The 20,315-nt window shown below is 39.4% G+C and overlaps 1 protein-coding gene across 1 annotated transcript; it reads left to right on the forward strand.

Moving 5' to 3' along the window:
• Positions 1-715: 715 nt before the first annotated feature.
• Positions 716-15,719, forward strand: LOC139739328 (uncharacterized). The gene is made up of 4 exons (XM_071649943.1): positions 716-1,010; positions 2,171-2,440; positions 4,105-4,326; positions 15,463-15,719. Exons 1-4 carry the CDS (start codon positions 716-718, stop codon positions 15,717-15,719), a joined length of 1,044 nt encoding a protein of 347 aa, XP_071506044.1.
• Positions 15,720-20,315: the final 4,596 nt, after the last annotated feature.

Below are 20,315 nucleotides of genomic sequence, written 5' to 3' on the forward strand. Positions count from 1 at the left end.
CATTTTCTGTAACATGCGTTAACATGTTTTACGGTAATATATTGATGATAGCCCGAAAGGTCAGATATTTTCTTTGATTAATAATTTTGAATTTCAAAGTAGTCATAGATAATGCAACAGATTATATAATCACTAATAAAGTGTATTTGATAATTAGTTTCCGCCACGTACTGCAGTTATCCAATTCGAAATTATCATTAATATAAACCAGTTATTGATAGTAAGGTATCTTTAAGCCGTGTAACATACGTTACCGTGATCTGCGGTTTTAGATGAGCAATTACATTCATGTCCTGACTTATAGAAGGTAATAACCAACAGAAAAAAAGCTCTTTACTTAGATATATAACATTCAATAGATATTTTGCAGCATACATTACGTTTGTTACCAATTTCATTCATTGCCGGAGATGGGGCCGTGTACAATTTCACGTATTGCACAGTACAAATCACACACGTGTGATATTTGATATTCTATTTCTTTTTGTTCTGTTAGTTTTTGAAAGGCGTGTTGGTTTCGTGCGATGGTTGTTTAATAATTATTATTATTATCATTATCGTTATTATCATTATAGTTAGGGTACTGCTTATAGTTAAGGAAGTGCTTTGGGTGAGGTCTTGATTACAAGTTATCATCTAAGTGGAAAATCTGCACTCTGCAAAAATATCTTTGTTTTTATTGGGGGATCTATTCACACTTACACTGCATTTACGCATGGCACTCCACTATGATACTGTGATTTCATCTGGATTTACAGATACAACGCCTCCTGTTGTAACTTGTTCAGACGTTACGCTGGGACAACCATTTGTAAACGTCTTCTTCGGACTGACCCTGAATAATGGATACACCTATGATGACGTTAACCCGAACTTCAACGGCGTTTCATACAGCTTGCCCACCGGGCCCTTTGGCCACCGCTATCCACCCGGAGACACAGTGGTCACCCTCTTCGCAAGAGACTTGTGCGACAACGTGGCTACTTGCGATTTCACCGTAAACAACCCATGTGGGTATCGACAACTGTTTCTGAAATTATACGTATTTCTGTGCTTATTCTTGTGTCTGTTTGTTGTTCCTTTGGTCTACTCTTCTTCTTCTTCTTCTTCTTCTTCCTCTTCTTCTTCTTCAAAAACGCAACAATTATTCCATACTTACCATACTTACACGTCCGAATGACCCGTATAGGGCCTATGCTATAGGCTGAACTTGCAGGACAAAAACGCACAGCTTAAATTTTCTGAATGACACAAACAAACAAACAAACACACACACACACACACGCACACACAAGGAAGAACTATGATACCATTTGAATGAAGTGCATTTTACGAGAAGGCCGCATCTAGCTTCGGGATTAAAAACTATGTTCGGACCCGTCGGAGTCCATGATAGAGACAGACCTTCAACATTATCGTAAAGAGTACAGCCCAATTGAAACACACGTGTGTGGTTGAGTCCTGAATGCTGTTAATTCTGTGTTGGTATATTTGCAGAGTTGAGATGTTGATGAATTCCACAAAGCTTAATTATCTATGGATTGTTTCTCAGCAGCTATAAAGTGCTTAAAAGCCAATCCTTAGTTCAGTTCAGCTGATCCAAGGACAATTTTGGGATCAATCAATCAGCCATTTGGGGACAATATCTTGCAACCACTTTGCAACGTTCTAGAATATACCTTGAATGTTTTTGTATACCCCTGACGACCAGATCTGATAGGTCACTTTCCCAACATCCAACATTGACCCGAATTCACGAAGGTGGTACAATTAAAACCATGGTTTAAACCACGGACAAAGGCCGTAGTTTTGTATGGGGCGCCAAGTGTCGCATGTTATGGTCTATATCGTTACGAAATCAGTCATTTTTCATTTCGTCGACGAAATTGTCGTTTCGTCGACGGAATGATCATTTCGTTAACGAAATTGTCATTTCGTCACGAAATAGGCCATGCGACACTCGGCGCCCCATACAAAACCACGGTCTTTGTCCATGGTTTAAACCATGGTTTCAATTGTACCTCCTTCGTGAATTCGGTCGGGTCTATTAGGGTTCATTGTTTGGTTGTGAATAGTTCCCATGTATCGATGAAATAGAACCCTGGACCTGTAACCGCATCGTTCCTATTCTCTCTCACTCTCTCCGTCTTTCTCTCTCTTTTGGACCAAGTGACCGAGTTACCCGTAAACTGTCCCGATCTGACGGACACGGTATCACTGAGTCCCGGTCAGGCGACCTACACCTACACCCCAACTTTCGGCCCAGGCGACGTGACTCTTACGACGGGGGTTAACTATCAGTATATCGGCGACAACGGCGTCATGGTTGCCGTTAACGTCGGTGTGGGTAACGAAGCTCCGGTCGGCGTGAACCAAATTACCACCGTGATCTCTGACGACGTGCTTAGTAAAACGTGCACTTCCACTCTTACTGTTGAAGGTTTGTTCAGCAGGTGTTGATTTTTTTTTTGTATTCTATACGAACACACAAACACATACATACCCATCTGATTCTTAAACATGTTTATTTTTGCTTCTGCTTAATGTATCTATCCATTTCATGGACTAATGCAAAAAGAAACAAGAATACATGTAATTTTCACAAACGCGTGGACTCAGTGAGGATTGGCATAAAATTACCAACTGCCAAATGCTCGACATCAGAGAAGTAAATTTATCTCCCAGATTAAATTCATTCATAAGTTGTGTGTCCTTAGCTCTTATGTGTCTCAGTGATTATAGCCTTTTAACGCATAGAGTCCCAGGGACCACATTGTTGTGCATGTTTTCGTACAATTATCTTTTTATCATAACTTTTCGTGATCATTTTCGAAATATTTGTTAGGGTTGTGTGATAAAAAAAAAGTAATCAAATGTTCTTCACTATCTGGTTGATTAAGGACTAGTTCCTTAATTTTCAAAAATACATTAGTTTAGACTGAAGTTCTTCTTTCTCAGATATTTTGATACTCATTATTCTAATGTTCTGCAAATGGCTCTCTAATTTCGTGTGTTCAGAGTTAAGGAATGTTTCCGGGCTGATAAAATCTATCTCCAAAAAAATAGGATGAAAAAATGAAAGTCGGAGGTGCCAATCCTAAGATGACAAGGAGATTATGAGAGCATCATAATTCTCTATAACGTGTGTCATAATCATGGTATGATGCAAAGAACAAAGCGAATCGGTGAGAATTGGATGAGTTAGTTTAACTTTGGAACTATTTAAATCCATGAGGTCAGCGAATGGGCTTTAAGTCTGTTTCCAAAGTCAAACGAGAGCATCAAATTCTCGCCGATCCACGAAGTAGGCCTGTCCATCATTCGTTTTATAAAGTCGGCCTGTTAATTCAAGAAATTCATTTTTTTTCTTTTCCATCATGCTTCTTGTACAACTACAACTGTTGCTGTCTGAATAGGAGCTAAAGTATGACTTACTCAATTGGATTTTGTCACTCCCTCGCACTCTGTAGACATTGGGGTATTTCCTTGTTTATAGCCGGAATATGGGCTGTATTCATTCCAATGAAGGGTGGTACTGGTTCCCCTCAATTAACTTTGTGAAAGATTAAAACGGTAATCAATTGTAAATTTCCTAAAGAGTAAGCTATACCATCGACCAAAGTCCGCCGAACTTCGGGGATGTTCATGGTTCCCGACATTAAGGATACATAATGCTTCGGCATGGCGGAAACATAATGTGTCCAACGCTACCACACACCGTAATAGAGCTGCAGACAATGAAATGCGTAGAATTTTCCCCTTTTTGGGGGGGGGGGCGATGTTGACAAAAACAAATTTTGAGATGTGGTATTAAAGCTAATCTAATTTTCGAAAACAAATTTAATTGCGCAGGATTTTCTCTACTTTTTCACATGTTAATTGGGTGGACAAACTAAAGTTGGATACTTGATGTCAAGAACAATCTAATTTTGTATATAATACATGTAGTATTCATTTTGAAGGATAAACTGATAAACATCATGCTTTCGTAGCACACGACTTCTTACCTGTTGTCCTTTTAGTCAGGTCTGCTGTGTATAATATTATTGAAGGTTTTGGGGTCTGTATTGTAATCTAAAGTCTCGAATCGCTCCATGCTATTAGACAATGAGGCACCTACTGTCATCTGTCCGGCCGACGCAACGTTGTCACAGTCAAACCTCGTCTACCCCGAAGCCACGGCGTCAGACAACGCGGACCCATCCCCAACGGTGACCTATGACCCTCCAGCAAGTTCCCTTTCTTTGGGAACAACAACGGTTACTGTTAACGTCACAGATTCTTCGTCGAATTCGGCGTCCTGCGAGTTCAACGTGACAGTTATAGGTTTGTTTAGCATACAGCACAGCTTTAAGCAAGCTAGCCGCTGTTAATAAGTCGTTGCTTAATACCGTCTGCAATCATAGATTATTTCGTTTAATTCATTCGCAAACCACATAGACACGCCTTTTCTCTGTATTTGGTCTATGGAATTGCATAACCATGGAGCTTCATTCATTGGCTTTCGAAATTTGACTTACTCATAAACCGACTGGCATATCTTTCAAAAAATCCAAGTTAGGTCCAATGACGTGTTATCTCGTTTTCGTTCTTGAATTGGCGGTGTATTTCCATCAATTAATGACGGCGAAACATTAAACGATGCGTTTTATCCTGTGGTCCTACTTAAAAGGAGGTCCATGAATCCATCTGCTTGCCTTAATAACCCTTGTGACACAAAAGTAATTCCAAGAGAAAATTCGGCATCCTTCAGTATATTTTGGTGTCTCCCGTTTCGTTTTTCAAGAACATTTGCTGAAGCGTGTGCCATGTTCTTTTCACTGATTTTCATATCATACTATTCAAAAATGAAATTTTGGACCATTATGCATTCTTGTCTTGCCAGTCCCTGATGTTGTTGTTGATGATGTTGTTGAATATCATGAAGCTTTACTATGCCATATCTGTCGTTGACAGTGCCACTAGGCCTGCCATAGGTACAATGCCCCCCCCCCCAAAAAAAAAAAAAAAAAACAGAAGAAGAAGAAATACAACGGGTCCTTCGCAACGATAACTATAAGAATATAAGTGAGTCAATCCAAATACAATTTCAGGGTATGAAACTATAACCTATTGCCCAAATTTTACATAAAACCCCATCCGATTTGCTTCAGTGGTGTCAAAGAGAAATTATGATTTTTGTAGAGCAAGTAGAGAATCCCTTCCCTGCAAGTTCTGTCCATTGTGTTCACACATTAATATGCAGTTCCAAGAGCACCTGAGTGCTAAAATTGAAAGAAACAGACCCATAACCTGCTTTACAATGATCCACATCATTTCCTCTGTGACCAAACTGAATGGGGTTTTCTGCGAAACATAGCTAAGATGTTATACTGTCGTACTTGAAGGCCTTGAAATAGCATTCAGACAGTTTGATCATATTGGAAGTTTTCAATGCGAAAATCCGATTGCATTTTTTTTTTTGGGGGGGGGACATACTGTATTAATTGTATATGTTGATATGGCATATGCCTTAGCAGGAGCAGAACCTTCCCTCTTGGAACAGTATTACTACTTTATAGTGCAGTCATCTCCAGTAACCATAGTAACATCCTCATCATCATCTTAGATTTTACAACTTTCTGACAACTTTCTCACTTCTTGTAACATTGCCACACCACTCTACGTTTGGGTTGCTGTAATAAATTGAGTTATCTAAACAAAGTAAAACAAAACAAGACAAAGTATGTGTTGAGTCACTATGAAGGATAAGAAAAGGGAAATTTACGAGGAATTTGACTTTTAATTTCCATGTTTTCAAGTGACATCAATCGGCTATCATAATTATGCAAACTAGTTGGGGTGACAATATTAGCCTCAAATCAATCTAACTGACTTCAAGACAATCCTCTACACTTCCTGTCGAGCAAATCACTTGTCAACGAATGAATTATTCATGAAGTAATAATGGATTATACATAGAAGAAGTCGGAAGATTGTCGAGAAAAACGTAGTCGTTATGATAAAGCATTTGTACAAACTGGGAGGAGTGTTATTAGCCAATAATATCATTATCACCTCGACTAATTGGCCTACAGACAGTGCAGCCCGTTGTAACATAAACACGGTTATGACGAAATTCTCGTAACAACGAAATAAAGATACCGGTCCCAAAATTATAATCTGCATATCTTTATGTACTTAACTGTTAGGTTAGAACGAAATTTCGTTCCCGATGACTTTTTTTTAAATACAAAATTATACAATGGGATTGCACTGCCGTAAAGATTTTGTCCGCTGCAACCATTTCATGAAACCATTTAAAAAGTTTAAAATTTTATGACTTAATGTCTGCATTTTGTTGAACTTTGATAAAACTATCACTGTTCTTCTCGTATTTCTTTGAGTGGTTTTCCATTTCCACTGTGTCATTATAATCATTGCCTTTAGCTTCGACTGTCGGTATGACCACGATTGTGACGTCGCTATCCTCTTCTTCAACATTAAGCACCCCGGCTGGGCAAACATTTACAGCTAGAGCGTCAGTTGTAACGAAAGTAGATGCAATGTCTTCAACGGTTGCACTCGCAGTATCTGCTGCAGCCACATCCACGCGGTCAGGTACATTCCTGATGAGTAACAATTCTGATGATGCGAAACAACTTTTCCTGCGATGATACATCCCTCCCAATCACTATGCTGATCTTCCCAATTAATATTCCTATACTCTTTTGTCTTTCGATAGCTGACATGTCATGCGCATATGAGTCTTAGATAACTGAACCTTTATCTAGTGACGCTAACTGCGACCCCCAATAATTTCCCAACTTGTGTTCTTATTCCCAGTTTGCTTATTTGTTTATTTTCTATTTTTATTTTCCATAATGATTAAAAGATTTGCTGGATAGCAGGTCTTTCACGTAATCCAGTTTGAAGAAGTTGGGGCGAACCACTCCACTGAGTTATGCACCCTGCATGCTCTTTGCGACGATTGAATGAATAAAGCTGGATCTTTTACTTGTGTGGGTTGTGACTCCCCCACACACGGAACTCCGATTTCTTTCCCGATATCCGATGAGTTGATAGAATAGCCTCGCGAAAGTATTCATAAAAATCTAAAAATTGGTTTAATGTGAGTAATAGTCTCATGAGATAGATAAGGAGTGACTTAAAGTCAAACGATTATTTTTCGTAACCATGCTTATTTTTCAGATTATCAGATCGGTTTCTACAAATATTAGCGAATGGGACTACTAAGTATACATGTTGGTCCTACATGTATGTTGGGGAGATTGTTTGAATAGGCCTAGTTTTGAATACGTAAAGAAGAAAGACTCACAATAATATGACAGTACAAGTAATAGGGACGAACATTTAGGAATCAGTCGCAACTTAAAGTTTGCAGTAAAAGAGACTATTTCAAGGCAACCTAAAAAACAACAAACAAACACATTTCTTCATTCACCCTTGTCATTAATCACACCGGTGATTGCTGATGTTGCGCGCACGCCTGTGACGTGGGGGGGGGGGGGGATCCCGAGTTAAGTCTCCGTTATTGACGAATGAACTTCTGACGTCCGCTCTCCTGAGGTCAACGTTGTCTCAGCAAAATGTCAACGTGTTGCTAAGCATGTTATTTGTCCATCAGTCACAATACTCGTCTGTTGTCATCGACGAAATTGTTGGCACCACGACAAAAGATGATGGTTTGCAAAGAGCCCAAAGTTGAGTTCAGATACTTTCGACAAGATAAAAAGCGCGCTTACAAGCGCGTACTTCTGTCACTTATTTTTTGTGAACAACTTCGTTTCGCATACGTACGTACACGGTGACTGCGACTGTGAGGCTACTCATTCGTCTTTCACGGAAATGGTTGCCATTTCTGTGTTAAATTCAAGAATCTGTGAGTACCAAATCTGTTGACGTTCGAGGTGTTGTATAAAACAAATAGTGTAATATGGTCGTTACTCGTGCAATGGAAACAGATTTTGCACTCGGTGAAAGATGAGGCGCACTATTCAACTCAGCTTGAATAGAGCCACTCTATCTTTCGCCTCGTGACCATTCACTACTTGTATACCGGTAATATTATGCCAATATCATCAAGACGTAATTGTCCTATGTCGCAAAGACATAGAGTCTCCTTGTGATGTGTTAACAGTGCATAATGATACTCGCATTTGTAGACCTAACTTTCTAATCACTGCTCTAGTGCTATACGCAGACACTAACTTAGCCAGTAGTTGTCTACCTTATTAACCACATCCCACTTGCGAACTAACCTCACTTCCCTACGTTCTTTAGCTAATGTAGTCGGATTCTTTTCATTTGATATTGGAAGATGATTTTGATAAAACGGGAATCGGGGGTTCGAGGAAACACGCAGGTCAATATCCTTCTTCCGTAAAGAAAAAGAGGGATAGAATAGAAATTTGGAAAATGAATAATCTGCTCCCTATGTAGAAGGTCTCGTCACATTTGCACTTTTCCTACCTTAACCCATATTGGGACAGTGATTATGCACATGCTATTGCAACTTATCTGTACGGGATTTTAAGTACGCTACTAGCTGCTCTAGCCAGACACTTGTATATAATATAATATTTTATGTATGGAAAGATCAAGATATGCAATGCCCTAACGGCCTTGTGTTATGAATGTATAATCACATGGCATAATGAAGTTCTTGTCGAAAACGTGTTTATTGCCCTGTGACGTATATAATAATAATTTATACTTCGTCAGAGAATCACAAGCTATGTCGTTTGTCGTTATTTGTGTAGGATTTTCTGATTATCACTCTGTACATACAATGTTGCTGCTGAAAATAGAACATTGTAAATATCATACTGTATTCCGTAAAAATTCATTAAAGCAGACAACTTATCAATTAGATATAGTAAAGTTTGGACCCCCCCCCCCTCATTTTCGGTATGCCTATCTATACTTTCCCCGCAATCATGTAAATATACCTTTCTCTCGAATGGAATTCATTTCAGCTCCCACCACGGCGGCGTCCACGACGTCGGCTCCCACCACTCCGACTCCAGCACCTGGTCAATCTGGCAGTGGTAGTGACTCCTCCTCTTCCTCCTCATCGGAAGAGTCCGACGAAGACTGATGACATAATACAGCTATGACTATGACGTCATCATAACGATCTGGCCTAGTTGTTGCCTAGTGATTTTATAACCCGTTCATCATGAGACCTGAGAAGAGTTGTTAGGAATTATAGAAAGGGCATTCAGCTTTGATAGTTTGGTGTTTTATGTCGTTGATGCTGCAAAACTTCCGTGTATTTCAGGAAAATGAGTTGAGGTCATTCATTAACCAATGTCTTTCATTTTGTTGAGTGCATTTATATCGACCTACTCCAAAGATGTAGAGAGAATATCTATCAACATAATTATAATTATCAAGGAAGAGTTAAATTAAGCTTATTTATAAAGAGTGAGAAGAAATATGGTATGGGTTATGAAAGACTAAAAGCATATCTTTATGTGGCATCTATAGGGGGAAACTAAAATTTCGTTTCATTCCATAGAGTAAATTTATGTTACATTATCATGATTGCAGTACATAGAAAACAAAGATGTTTTACATTTTTACTATTGTAAAGGTATTGTAGTTGGTCATTTCCTGAGTTCATTTCCTTGAGTTGGCAGTTGTGGTTCTTTTATTTTGACAATCACATGTGTACCTTGATGTTCAGTGTACCTCATTGATTGATTGAATACGTGTGTATAGAATAATACTTCTGTATTAAGGCTTCTGTGTCGCTAAATGAAACGACTCAAGATATTAATGTCGTTGACATTGATTGAAAGAGAACTTGGATGGCCTTTTAAGTGTGAAAAATAGCTAAAAAAAGTGGTGATAATCCCTCCCCCATCATGAACATTAAAAATGGACCAGCAGTGGAACATAGTCTAGAAAGAACTATCAAGACAGTTTTTCGTTCTCTATTGAATTTTAGAAATAAATAAGTTAAATTCATAAATTCTGATGAAAAAGAAAAGCCACATTCCGTTGATCGATCCTAGAAATTTTGCACCGTACTCTCTGACCCGAGTCAGTCGATTATTACATGTACAATTGCATATCATTAGTAGTAGCTTTCCTGGCTTTCACATAGGCCCTTAATGAGGACCATGATTCGGACTTGCCGTTATATGCAAAATACTTTATAAATGCATCTTCTTGTAACAATTTTTTGGTGTCTTCTTAAATCACACGGGAATTACTCGTGTGATGGAATACTGCCGAGGAAATGAGAGGAGTTTCTTTAAGAAGAGGATTCCACTTCCACTTCCAAACTTATATGTTGACCTCTGTTGAAGCCTTTTGGTCTAACCAAATTACTCAATGCTTCATAAAAATATGCATCATATATTTGAAGAGTTTTCTTTTAAAAGGCGCTAAATCCATCATTTTTCAATGGATTTATGGCCTTTTGGAAGCAAGCTCTTCATTTCTAAATATTTTTCCTGATTTTCATCTGTACCCTTTTAGATTCATCTCTTTATTTAAAAAAAATATATAATATATATATATATATATATATATATATCGTCATTACTCCTGTTACTAGATAATATTCCTGACATGATCCACCTGTAACACTTGAGCTGAACAACTAACAGTTAGGTGCCTGACCATTCATTGCTTCGTCAAAATATTGTCAAAAACATAAAAAATAAACAAACAAGCAAAACGAGGATGTGGTGCTGCTGTAAGCGCAGGTACATGTATATTAAGCAGTGAATGATACTTAAGGCGCATAAACTGTGTCTATTGTTGCAGGAGGATGATATCACAGCGCGAATATGAATAAAGATGATCTGGGGGATCTTTTTAGAGGTGGGACTCAATGGGTGCTGAAAAAATCGACAAAAATAATTTCAAATATAATAAATGATCCTTATTTTCATGAAGTATTTAGTGATTTGATTATGCACAGACCACTAGGCATCAACAGAGGTCAACATACATTTGGACTGCACTCACCCTTTAATCTTTTCAAGTCAATATAGACTAGCGTATTGTACTGGAGAAATAACGTTACATGAACACGATAGAATCTTTGTTATTTCAAACAAAGCATGTCCCCGTAGGACCAACAAACAATACAACGGAACTCCAGGGGTGATTTAGAAGTAATGTTGTGCTTTCGGGTTCAAAACACACACACACACACACACCTCGAGAACAAATATTTTTGGTAGACAGGTGCGCCAGGGCAAGGATAGAATCACAGAGTAGGACTCATTCAATATCAAGGAAAAATAAAGGAGGGGTTGGTTGTTGTTGTTTTTTTCTTAACCTATCACAACCGTTGGGTATCGTGCTGGAGAATTCATCGTTTTATTGCCATTAAAGGAGACCTTTGAATGATTCTAAAACTCTTACATTCGAACAATTATGAAAATTGTCTACATGATAAAGGCCTATACTGGGACAAAGTTTCAGAATTTATAGTAATTGGGACGAGGAGAAAGAAAGTTTTAAAAATTGATAACACATCACAAGGAACAATTTGGATGATGACATGGTCGCTTCATTGACTCGATGAAATTCAATAGATATGCACACTGTCTGAAAGAAACAGATGATGAATCTCCTGAAGTTGGTTGCCAATTTGGGTTTCAGTTATAGATTTAGTGATTATTAAAGCGGTTGCTTGCTTTAATTTCTTTTTCCCGTCCGCAGGTCTGGAACACGAAGAATGAAGAGTAAAATTATGATAAGAAGATAAGGCACCAAACACAGAAAATTGATGTAGCCTCTTGGAATTGAGTTGTTAGAAAGTATGTCATGCCAAGGGTTTCTCTCTTTTTCTTCTTTGTTTGCATCCTTGTTTGTTTGGGTTTTTGTGGTTAGATTGCTTGTTTTCAGGTTTTTAATAGGATTTTTGTTTTGTTTCATGTTTTGTGTGCGTGTGGTTTTTTTTTTTCTTAAGAAAACAATTGTATCGTTGTTATTGTATTCGTATTGAATACATTTCGCGTGTGTGAGTTGTTGCCTGTTCGGCAATTTGAATGAATAAAAACCATATACATTTATTTGTAACGAAAAGTATGTCAAAAGGGCATTCATATAGTTATGTTTTGAGTATGTTAGCAGTCCAGTCCACTGTAGAGAATAAATATTAATTTTGGAAGAAAATTGGTTATTTACGTACTTTTATTGCTCAGCCTTTGGTGTGAAACGATTCTGCTTAGCCACTGTAATGTAATAGCGAAGATTGATCGATTTTCTGGTGTTTGAAAAGTATGAATAGAAACGTCCACACCAAAATACGATTTTCATACAAAATCACTTATTGAGTTTATCACTGACAAAGTTTGTTCACCTCATACGAGCGGAACTTCCACGATGTGGCACACGCATTGTGAGACTGCACGGTGGGTCAAAGTTCACATTTTCCCCACCTCGTTCGAAGTATTGTCAACTTTACATACAAAAGTTTAAACACGAAATGTAAAAAAAAAAAAGAAGAGACAGGACAAGATAAAGAAACATTTATACACAGTAATGAAAAGAATTGTTACCATGGTTACAGAGTGTCTTTAGACGAAAAGGATACCATCCAGCATCACAGACTTAGATACCCCATACGTTTCTCTCATCAGCAAGACATTTCACTGATTAAGTGCATTTTGCAATCACTGCATGATCTTCCCCTGCTTCCATAGGCTGCGTTCACATAAGGGCTTTTTACACTTGTAAAATTTTGCTTAGCCCCGGACCAACGGTGGGGCTAAGGGGGGGGGGGGGGGGCCTTAGCCCCACCGTTGGTACGGGACTATCCTTAGCCCACTTTCTGTTTACACTCGTTTTTGCCAAAGTGGGCTAGCCCCACCGATAGTACGGTACTATCTGGCCCTGCAAAATAGCAGGGGTTAGCACCGCAATTGCGGTGCCAAGCAAGTGAGTGTAAACAGAACGAAAAAATAATCCTGGGCTAAGCGACGGAGACGAAGTCCGACCCTCACTGACCAATCAGAAACGAGGTAATCAAGTGCTGCCGGTGCGTGCGTGTACGTGTACAGTACACAGCGTAATTATGAATATTCATGTGGTTTGGAAAGTCCGGGGCTAAGAAATACGAGTGTAAAAAGGTCAGTTTTCTCCTTAGCCCCGGACAAGAGATAGTACGGGACTAATTGGCGAGTGTAAAAAGCTGAAAAAATTGGTACGGACTAACGATAGTCCTGGGTCAGAGAAAGTCCGGGGTTAAGAAACACAAGTGTAAAAAGCCCTATAGAAGTATACTATTCGGGTATTCGGTGCTCGTTTTCGAGGGCACGCGAATATAGCTTGAATCATCATAGATAGGATTTCCTAACACCGGTTCACATAAGAGGGCACTATTCGAAAATACCGAATAGCTGCGAATAGTATAGCATAGTGGGAATCGCGCTTGTTCGATTTTCGAGCAGCGTATACCATCTTTCGTTTATGAAATGATGAAAATTTTGGTCTGGATTTGCCCTTTAGCAAAAATAGGCATGTAGACTGACATTCTGGTGCAGTTTGTTATTGCTGGGATGATTGTGTAGGAGGAAGAAGTAGGGAGTTGATGGTGCGGGTGATGGTGTACTGGGTCGACTTGACGGCGCATAGCGAATAGCGAATAGCGAATACCGTATACTTCTATGTGAAAGCAGCCTAAGCCACTTTAACTTTCTCACTATACAATGGGAACATTTCTATGCAGAAATTGATACAGTAGCCGTGAAGGAAAGATTTGTTACGTAAATGAGAACGATGTGGGAGGGTTAAGAAAACGCAAATTCTGAATTGAATTATTTCATTCTCTTTCATGGTGACGTACAATATGCTGTATGAACATACATCATATCTATCATCATGATCACGATGTACATTACTTATGTCATGCAATATACTCACAATTGTATTTGCTGCAGAGTTATAGTTTTTCTTGCTCTTTGGTACCTGGGTAGAGAATAAAGTTCGCCACCACAATTTAATCTTTTGATTTTATTTCACATAAAGAGGGAGGAAACGAACAATCTTGTTAAAAGGCTTCGTGTTAGCTTTAGACTGGAAAATTATTCCTAGCACTATCTTTTAGAAGAGAAAAATATTTCACTTATCACTTGGCAAAGGAGTGAAAAAGAAAAATCGAACATTAGATTGTTAACAACATATGTATTTACATTGCAGGCCCTTTTCCAGTGCAGATCAGTTTTTATTGGCTACGTTCTTTCTTTAAAAAAAGAACGAATAAACAAAGAAAGGAATACAGTGTAATAGAAAAAATCGAACAGAATTGGTATGTTGTTTCTGGAAGTTTATCTTTCTACATTGAGCTCACAACGCGCTCTAGTTCTTTGTGCATCTGGGAAAAGGGAGCAAAATAATGTAATGTCAACCCAGGGACCGCGGAGCTTTTTTTTTTTTTTTTTTTGGGGGGGGGGGGGGGGAAGCTGCGAGGCCGGAAAGGGGAGGTCAAGGTCAATTTCAATGGTTACCCCCCCCCCCCCCCATTAGACGGGAAGAATCTAATTACGGAACCAATGAAAATTCATATTGGGGTACTTCATTTCTATCTTTTTTTGGGGGGGGGAGGGAGGGGAGAGGGGGACGAGGTAAAAACGCGGGGCTGAACCCCACCCCACCCGCGCGTTTGATACGGAAGACGGGAGCACTGAAATACTATAGATGAATGAAATATATTTAACAGAATGCAGAATACACATACAAGAACCGCTGACTGTTCTCTTGGTTGCTCTGACCATGCAGACAGACTGAGAGTGATCTATTGTTTCATTGGTCACATGTTTCCTTTTTTGGGGGGGGGGGGGGTGGGGAGGACCATGTAAAATCCTCCGGATAAAGAAAAATGATTTTTTTTTCTCTCTCTCTCTCTTGTGAGTGACGTAATGAAGACAGTAGTAGGTTTCTTTCTAGTATCACACTGCGTGACGCTAATTTTAAATTATAGCAATGACAGTAATAATAAGAATGATGATAATGATGATAATAATAGTAACAATAATAATAATCGTAATTATTATCATCATCATTATTGTTATTAATATTACTTAGTATTATAAATATAATTAATATTATGATTATCATTATTATCATTATTATTACTATTATTATTATTATTATTATTGCCATTATTGCCATGAGTGTGTCCTCCATTCTTCGTCACGGGACGGACAAAACGGGTACCGCGGTACTGCGAATTTTTAAGAAAAAATTAGGGCTACGTATTTTTGTTTTCAATCCTGCCAAAAATCCCTAGGATTTTACTTTAACTGAATGAATGACACAAGACCACTACATTATTTTCCTCACTATGTACACAACAATATCATAAGCATCCTTTGTGAAATAATGCGGAATGAACAGAAATCACGAAAAATATCATTGTGTTTTGGAGTAGTACACTGATAAATTGGTAAATTTCTGCTCTTTGTATTTTCATCTTTTATTTCTGTGGTGCAGTGAGAGACAACAACGACTCACGTCAAGGAGAAGACGGGGAGAGGTTAAACGACGATCCAAATCAAAATAGACGTGATAATTTGGCAGCCATGATTGTGCCTCCCGTAGTCGTGGTCGTCATCATTCTCGTGGTCGTGATTGTCGTCGCGTGGATAGTTCTGACGAGGCGGCGAAGGCGAAAATACAAAAGCAGCGACAAGGCCGAGGGGCCTGATCGTCTTGAGTGTGACGCCATCAAGAAGGATCCAGAGCTGTGACTTTGGCAAACAAAACTTTCTACACGTTTGATGAGCAGGATCATCCCGCCGATATTGAAATTTTTCGAAGCCAACAGTGTCCTTTATATTTCGACATTTGCTCCTGCCATAGTTGCTCCCATGAAATATCTGCACAGTAATCCAGAAATAAATTCTACCCATGATAGACATAACCCTGACACTAATACTAATCTTCACATCGAATTAAACCTAAATCCCTATCACGACCTTAACCCTATGGAAGGCTAAGTCGTTGGAGAAAATAAGACCGGAGCAATTATCGCAGGAGCAAATGTGGTGTCACCCTATCGTTAGAATTTTTCTTACGAGTGCATCAACAGTGCACATCTTTTGTTGCACAATAAAGATGACTTGGTGCGCATGAATGGACCCTTAAACGTTTCTGTACATGCCAGGAACTTTCGACAGTGTATCAAGTACAACGTTATGTCGCTTTCAATGCCAATCGGAACTAAAAGGTCACTAGGGGTCGAGTTAAAGCCTCTATTCTCGGATACAATTCCTACGTGCCGGCATTTCAATCTTTTTTGTTTTTGCTTTCTGTGTCTGTTTGACTATCGTTTGTTTGACCCGGCCATACAGAGTTCTCGTACTTATTACCATACTAAGTCGGCAGTGTGTATTCTTTTTACTGATTTTTTTTTTTCCAAAAGAAAAAAACAAACAAACACCGGCGTTTCCTTAAAGCTGTTAATCTGTGTAAAGATGTTTTAAGAAGACGACAGATGAAAATGATAGAATGATAGATGAAGTTAAAGAAAGGTTCAAAGGTTCAAATCCATTCATTCAGATCATGTCAATCGCAAAGGATTCGTTTATATGGAACACAATAGCTATACAGAGATCTGATGAGGACATGTTCCGAGAAGTTACACTAACAGGTAACTTGTTTTGTGTTGGGATTCCCTTATACAACAGAACAGTGTGAATACGATAGAAACAAAAATTATATACAAACACACACACACACACACACACACACACACACACACACACACACGCAAAATGTAAGCAAGGTACAGACATTACAAACGAAAGAAAGGAAAACACGAGCGAACTAAAATAAAACTGAGTACTTGCACAGGAAAGAAATGTAAGGGCGAATGCATTAACTATAGTCTAGAGATGAAAAGTTAACTCCTTGCCTTGTGTGTGTTATTATTCTGTCCTTGTTTTTAAAATTTTAGATTTTTTTATCGCTGCATGAGAGTTAATGCATCCTACTTACGAACAGGTGTAGATTATGTCAGTGGTATTATGCATTATATTGCTCATCGTTGTTTTCAACATCGTAGTTGTTCATCTTTGTACTAGTCGTAACTATTATTTTCTTCGTCCTGTGTTTACCTATATATAATGAGTTGTTTGTTCCAATGTTTTAAAATGACAAATACATGCATGTGACATGTGTATACATTGTATATGAATGTGTGAGTGTGTGTGTGTGTGTGTGTGTGTGTGTGTGAGTGTTTGTGCCCTCTAATTCTTTTTTCGCTGCGCTCATGTGTTTAGGAGGCAGTTCTGATCAAATATCAAACAACAAGCCGTACAGAGGTTTAAAAAAAGTAATTGGCCCTAAGTGCATTTTTGGCATTTTGAAATGGGAAATCATAAGTTCTTGCATGAAGCGGCAGAGATGCGTGGTAGGTTGGAAAAACGAGAAATTGTGATTTTTTCCCATATCTCATGGTATATTCTTAATTTATTGTAGGTCATATATACCGGCATGGTCAGCCAGTCGATAACCACTTACTGTTCTAAAAGAACAGTGGCCATCGCTTTCCTTATCAGTTTTAAACAGAGCGCTAAAACGTGTGTGATATGTACTATGTTTATCTCTGTCGATATTATCTGTATATGTTATACAATACAAGTGTATTGTATTTTCGGGTGAGAGTGCCTCATACAGTAATGTTTCACGCAGTCTCCAGTAGCAGAGACAAAACAGTACATTCGACTTCAAAAACGCAAGAAAATCATTGGAAGTCAGTACTCTATACGCCGAGGAATTATAAATACAAAAATGTATCTATACTTCTTATCTGAGTGGATTGTTAAAATAATTGAATCGCATCTTCCACAGATATTTCTTATTGCATTTTTTTTTCAGACAGATCAGATAGTGTGCCTTCGGTTTTAATTGTACTTGCTGTAATATTTTCGTAAGAACGTCAAAAATGATCATATGCATTTGCTGTCTGTTATAAAGAAGAATAAATAACGTGAACTCAGTTCTTGGTCAATGTTTTATTGTATTGTATTGTATTGTATTGTATTGTATTGTATTGTATTGTATTGTATTGTATTTATTATCATTGTGTTATCGTATTATTGTTGCTGTTTTAAATTCCTGATCAAACGACTTATTTTTCCCCAAAAGCACACATATACACGATGAACTGATTTAACACTACGAAGATAATGGAAAGGTCTGATGTACTTCAGCTATCTTATAGGGTCATGCGAAGGATTTTTAAGGTGTATTTCGGATTTGTTATTCCAACACAAAGTGATATGATCATTTCGAGATTGAGGGTTAAACTCTGACATCATTATTACCGCTATATGGATCTTATAGAATGCCTTGGTGCTAATTAATCCTCATCATTATTGCGCGGCCTCGAAATTATATCCTGGGGGTGGCGGACACACGTGCCCGTTGTCACTGTTTTTCTCTTTTTTTCACTTTTCCCTGTAAACTAAATCAGGTTGGATAGCGTGCGTGGGAGCGAGTGGAACAGCGTTATCTGTCTTATTCCATTTGCTGCCATCAGTGACGGGTATATGTAAACCTTGCTTTGATTGAAGTGGATAATGGCGACCAACAGAGCGTGTTTATTGTGCTCCCAGAGGGGTAAATGTGTATCGAATAATTAATACCACTTATAGTTTCCTGCTCGTTGCTCTTAACTAGCAGTACGTTAAATCGAATGGTTTCAAAATGGAAATCAGTGTAGTGGGTACTTCCATGTCTGGTGGCTGGTGCTCCAGATAGAACTCGTAATAGCCAAGGCGGGCACTTAATTCATTGTAGCTCTACAAAAATTAGCAATGCACTATTCTAACAAAATTCCTCGTGACAGGGAAAATGACCGTTAAAACGCTGCCGTGTAAAAAGAGACTGAGTGATTTCAAAACCATGGCAACCGCATCCACCATGATCATTTTCAGAAGTTTGTGCTCTGCAACTGATTGAGGGGTTAGGTTGGTCACTCTCTTGACTGCTGTTTTAATTTAACGAACACTTTGGTCACTGTTTCCTGCATCATTTGGGTAATGAGAGTTGTCCTCGTCAAGCCTTGTGCGATGTTTGGTCATTTGCACTTGAGACTCAGAGAGAAATAAGTTTTGCTGTGAAGTTCTGATAATATCCTGTTTGTCTGGCAAGTTGTGAATTCTGAATCATTGTTCCTTTCGCGTAACCTGCTTGTGTAATGATGTGTTCATTTTCTGCCACATCGAATTACTCGATTCTCCGTGTCTCGGTGTTTCTGCAGGAAGAGATTAAATAAAGCGACGGCCAATAATTAAGAAAGAAACTTCCCCAATTATCAATCAGAAACCTTTACAATATGCACCAGACCCAGGGAGTTCTGAGCATCCCAAATGGAACGAGAGAAGTCGGCCTGGACCAACAATATGACGTCAACAACAACACAGCTGCAATCAATACCACCTACTTCGCCATCGTGATGCTGTTCGGACTTCCGGGAAACAGCATCATCATTGACATCTACGGCAAGAAGAAACGGAAGTCGAGCACGGACATCCTCATCCTCGCCCAGGCAATCGTCGACCTCATGGTGTGCGTCTTCACGCCCCTCCTTATCGTGCGAAACAGCTTCGACGAGCTCATCACCACGGGATTGTGCCGGGCCTCTCATTTGGTGTCCAACATGGGTGCGTTCGGCTCCCTCTTCCTCACGCTGCTCATTAGCATCGACCGTTACATGGCCGTGTGTCGACCGCTGCGTAGTCGCTGGACCGTCCGATGTTCCTTCATGCTAGCCTGGCTGGCAGTTCTAGTTTCTCTCATTCTAAACATACCCATGACGTATTATGAGAAGTACGACCCTCACACGGAAGAAGGCGCTGAATGCCACACGACGGCGTCGGACACGATGTCGCTTCTGCTTTCCGTGGCGCTCGTAACCACGTTCATGACCTCGTTGCTGATCAGCACGCTCCTCTACGCGATGATTTTTCTGTTTCTCAGAGATCGTGGGGAGATCCACTCGCGACTCGTCAACGACCTCGACTCTAAGAACGATCACTACCGGAGTCGACCGCCCCAACCCCATCGGCTGGAGACTCCCGCGCGGAGTAAACCGCCGCACGACACTCCAGCAGCAGCCAATCGAAACGCAGTCATCCCGATGCAAAGCCTTAATAACACGGCGGGTTTGCCGACTTCGTCTACTACACTACCCAACAGAGAGGAACTCTTTACACGGAGCATCACGACAACGCCCACACTAGTGGAGACCAGACTTCACTCGGCGTCGCCAGCGGCCGGTGGTAGACCATCTTCGTCACTGGCATTGGTATCACCGCGTGTCACTCCGCGCCATCTGC

This window comes from Diadema antillarum, unplaced genomic scaffold, assembly GCF_040938485.1.
Source record: "Diadema antillarum isolate AM-2024a unplaced genomic scaffold, OU_Dant_1.0 seq00000793_RagTag, whole genome shotgun sequence".
Lineage (NCBI taxonomy): Eukaryota > Metazoa > Echinodermata > Echinoidea > Diadematoida > Diadematidae > Diadema > Diadema antillarum.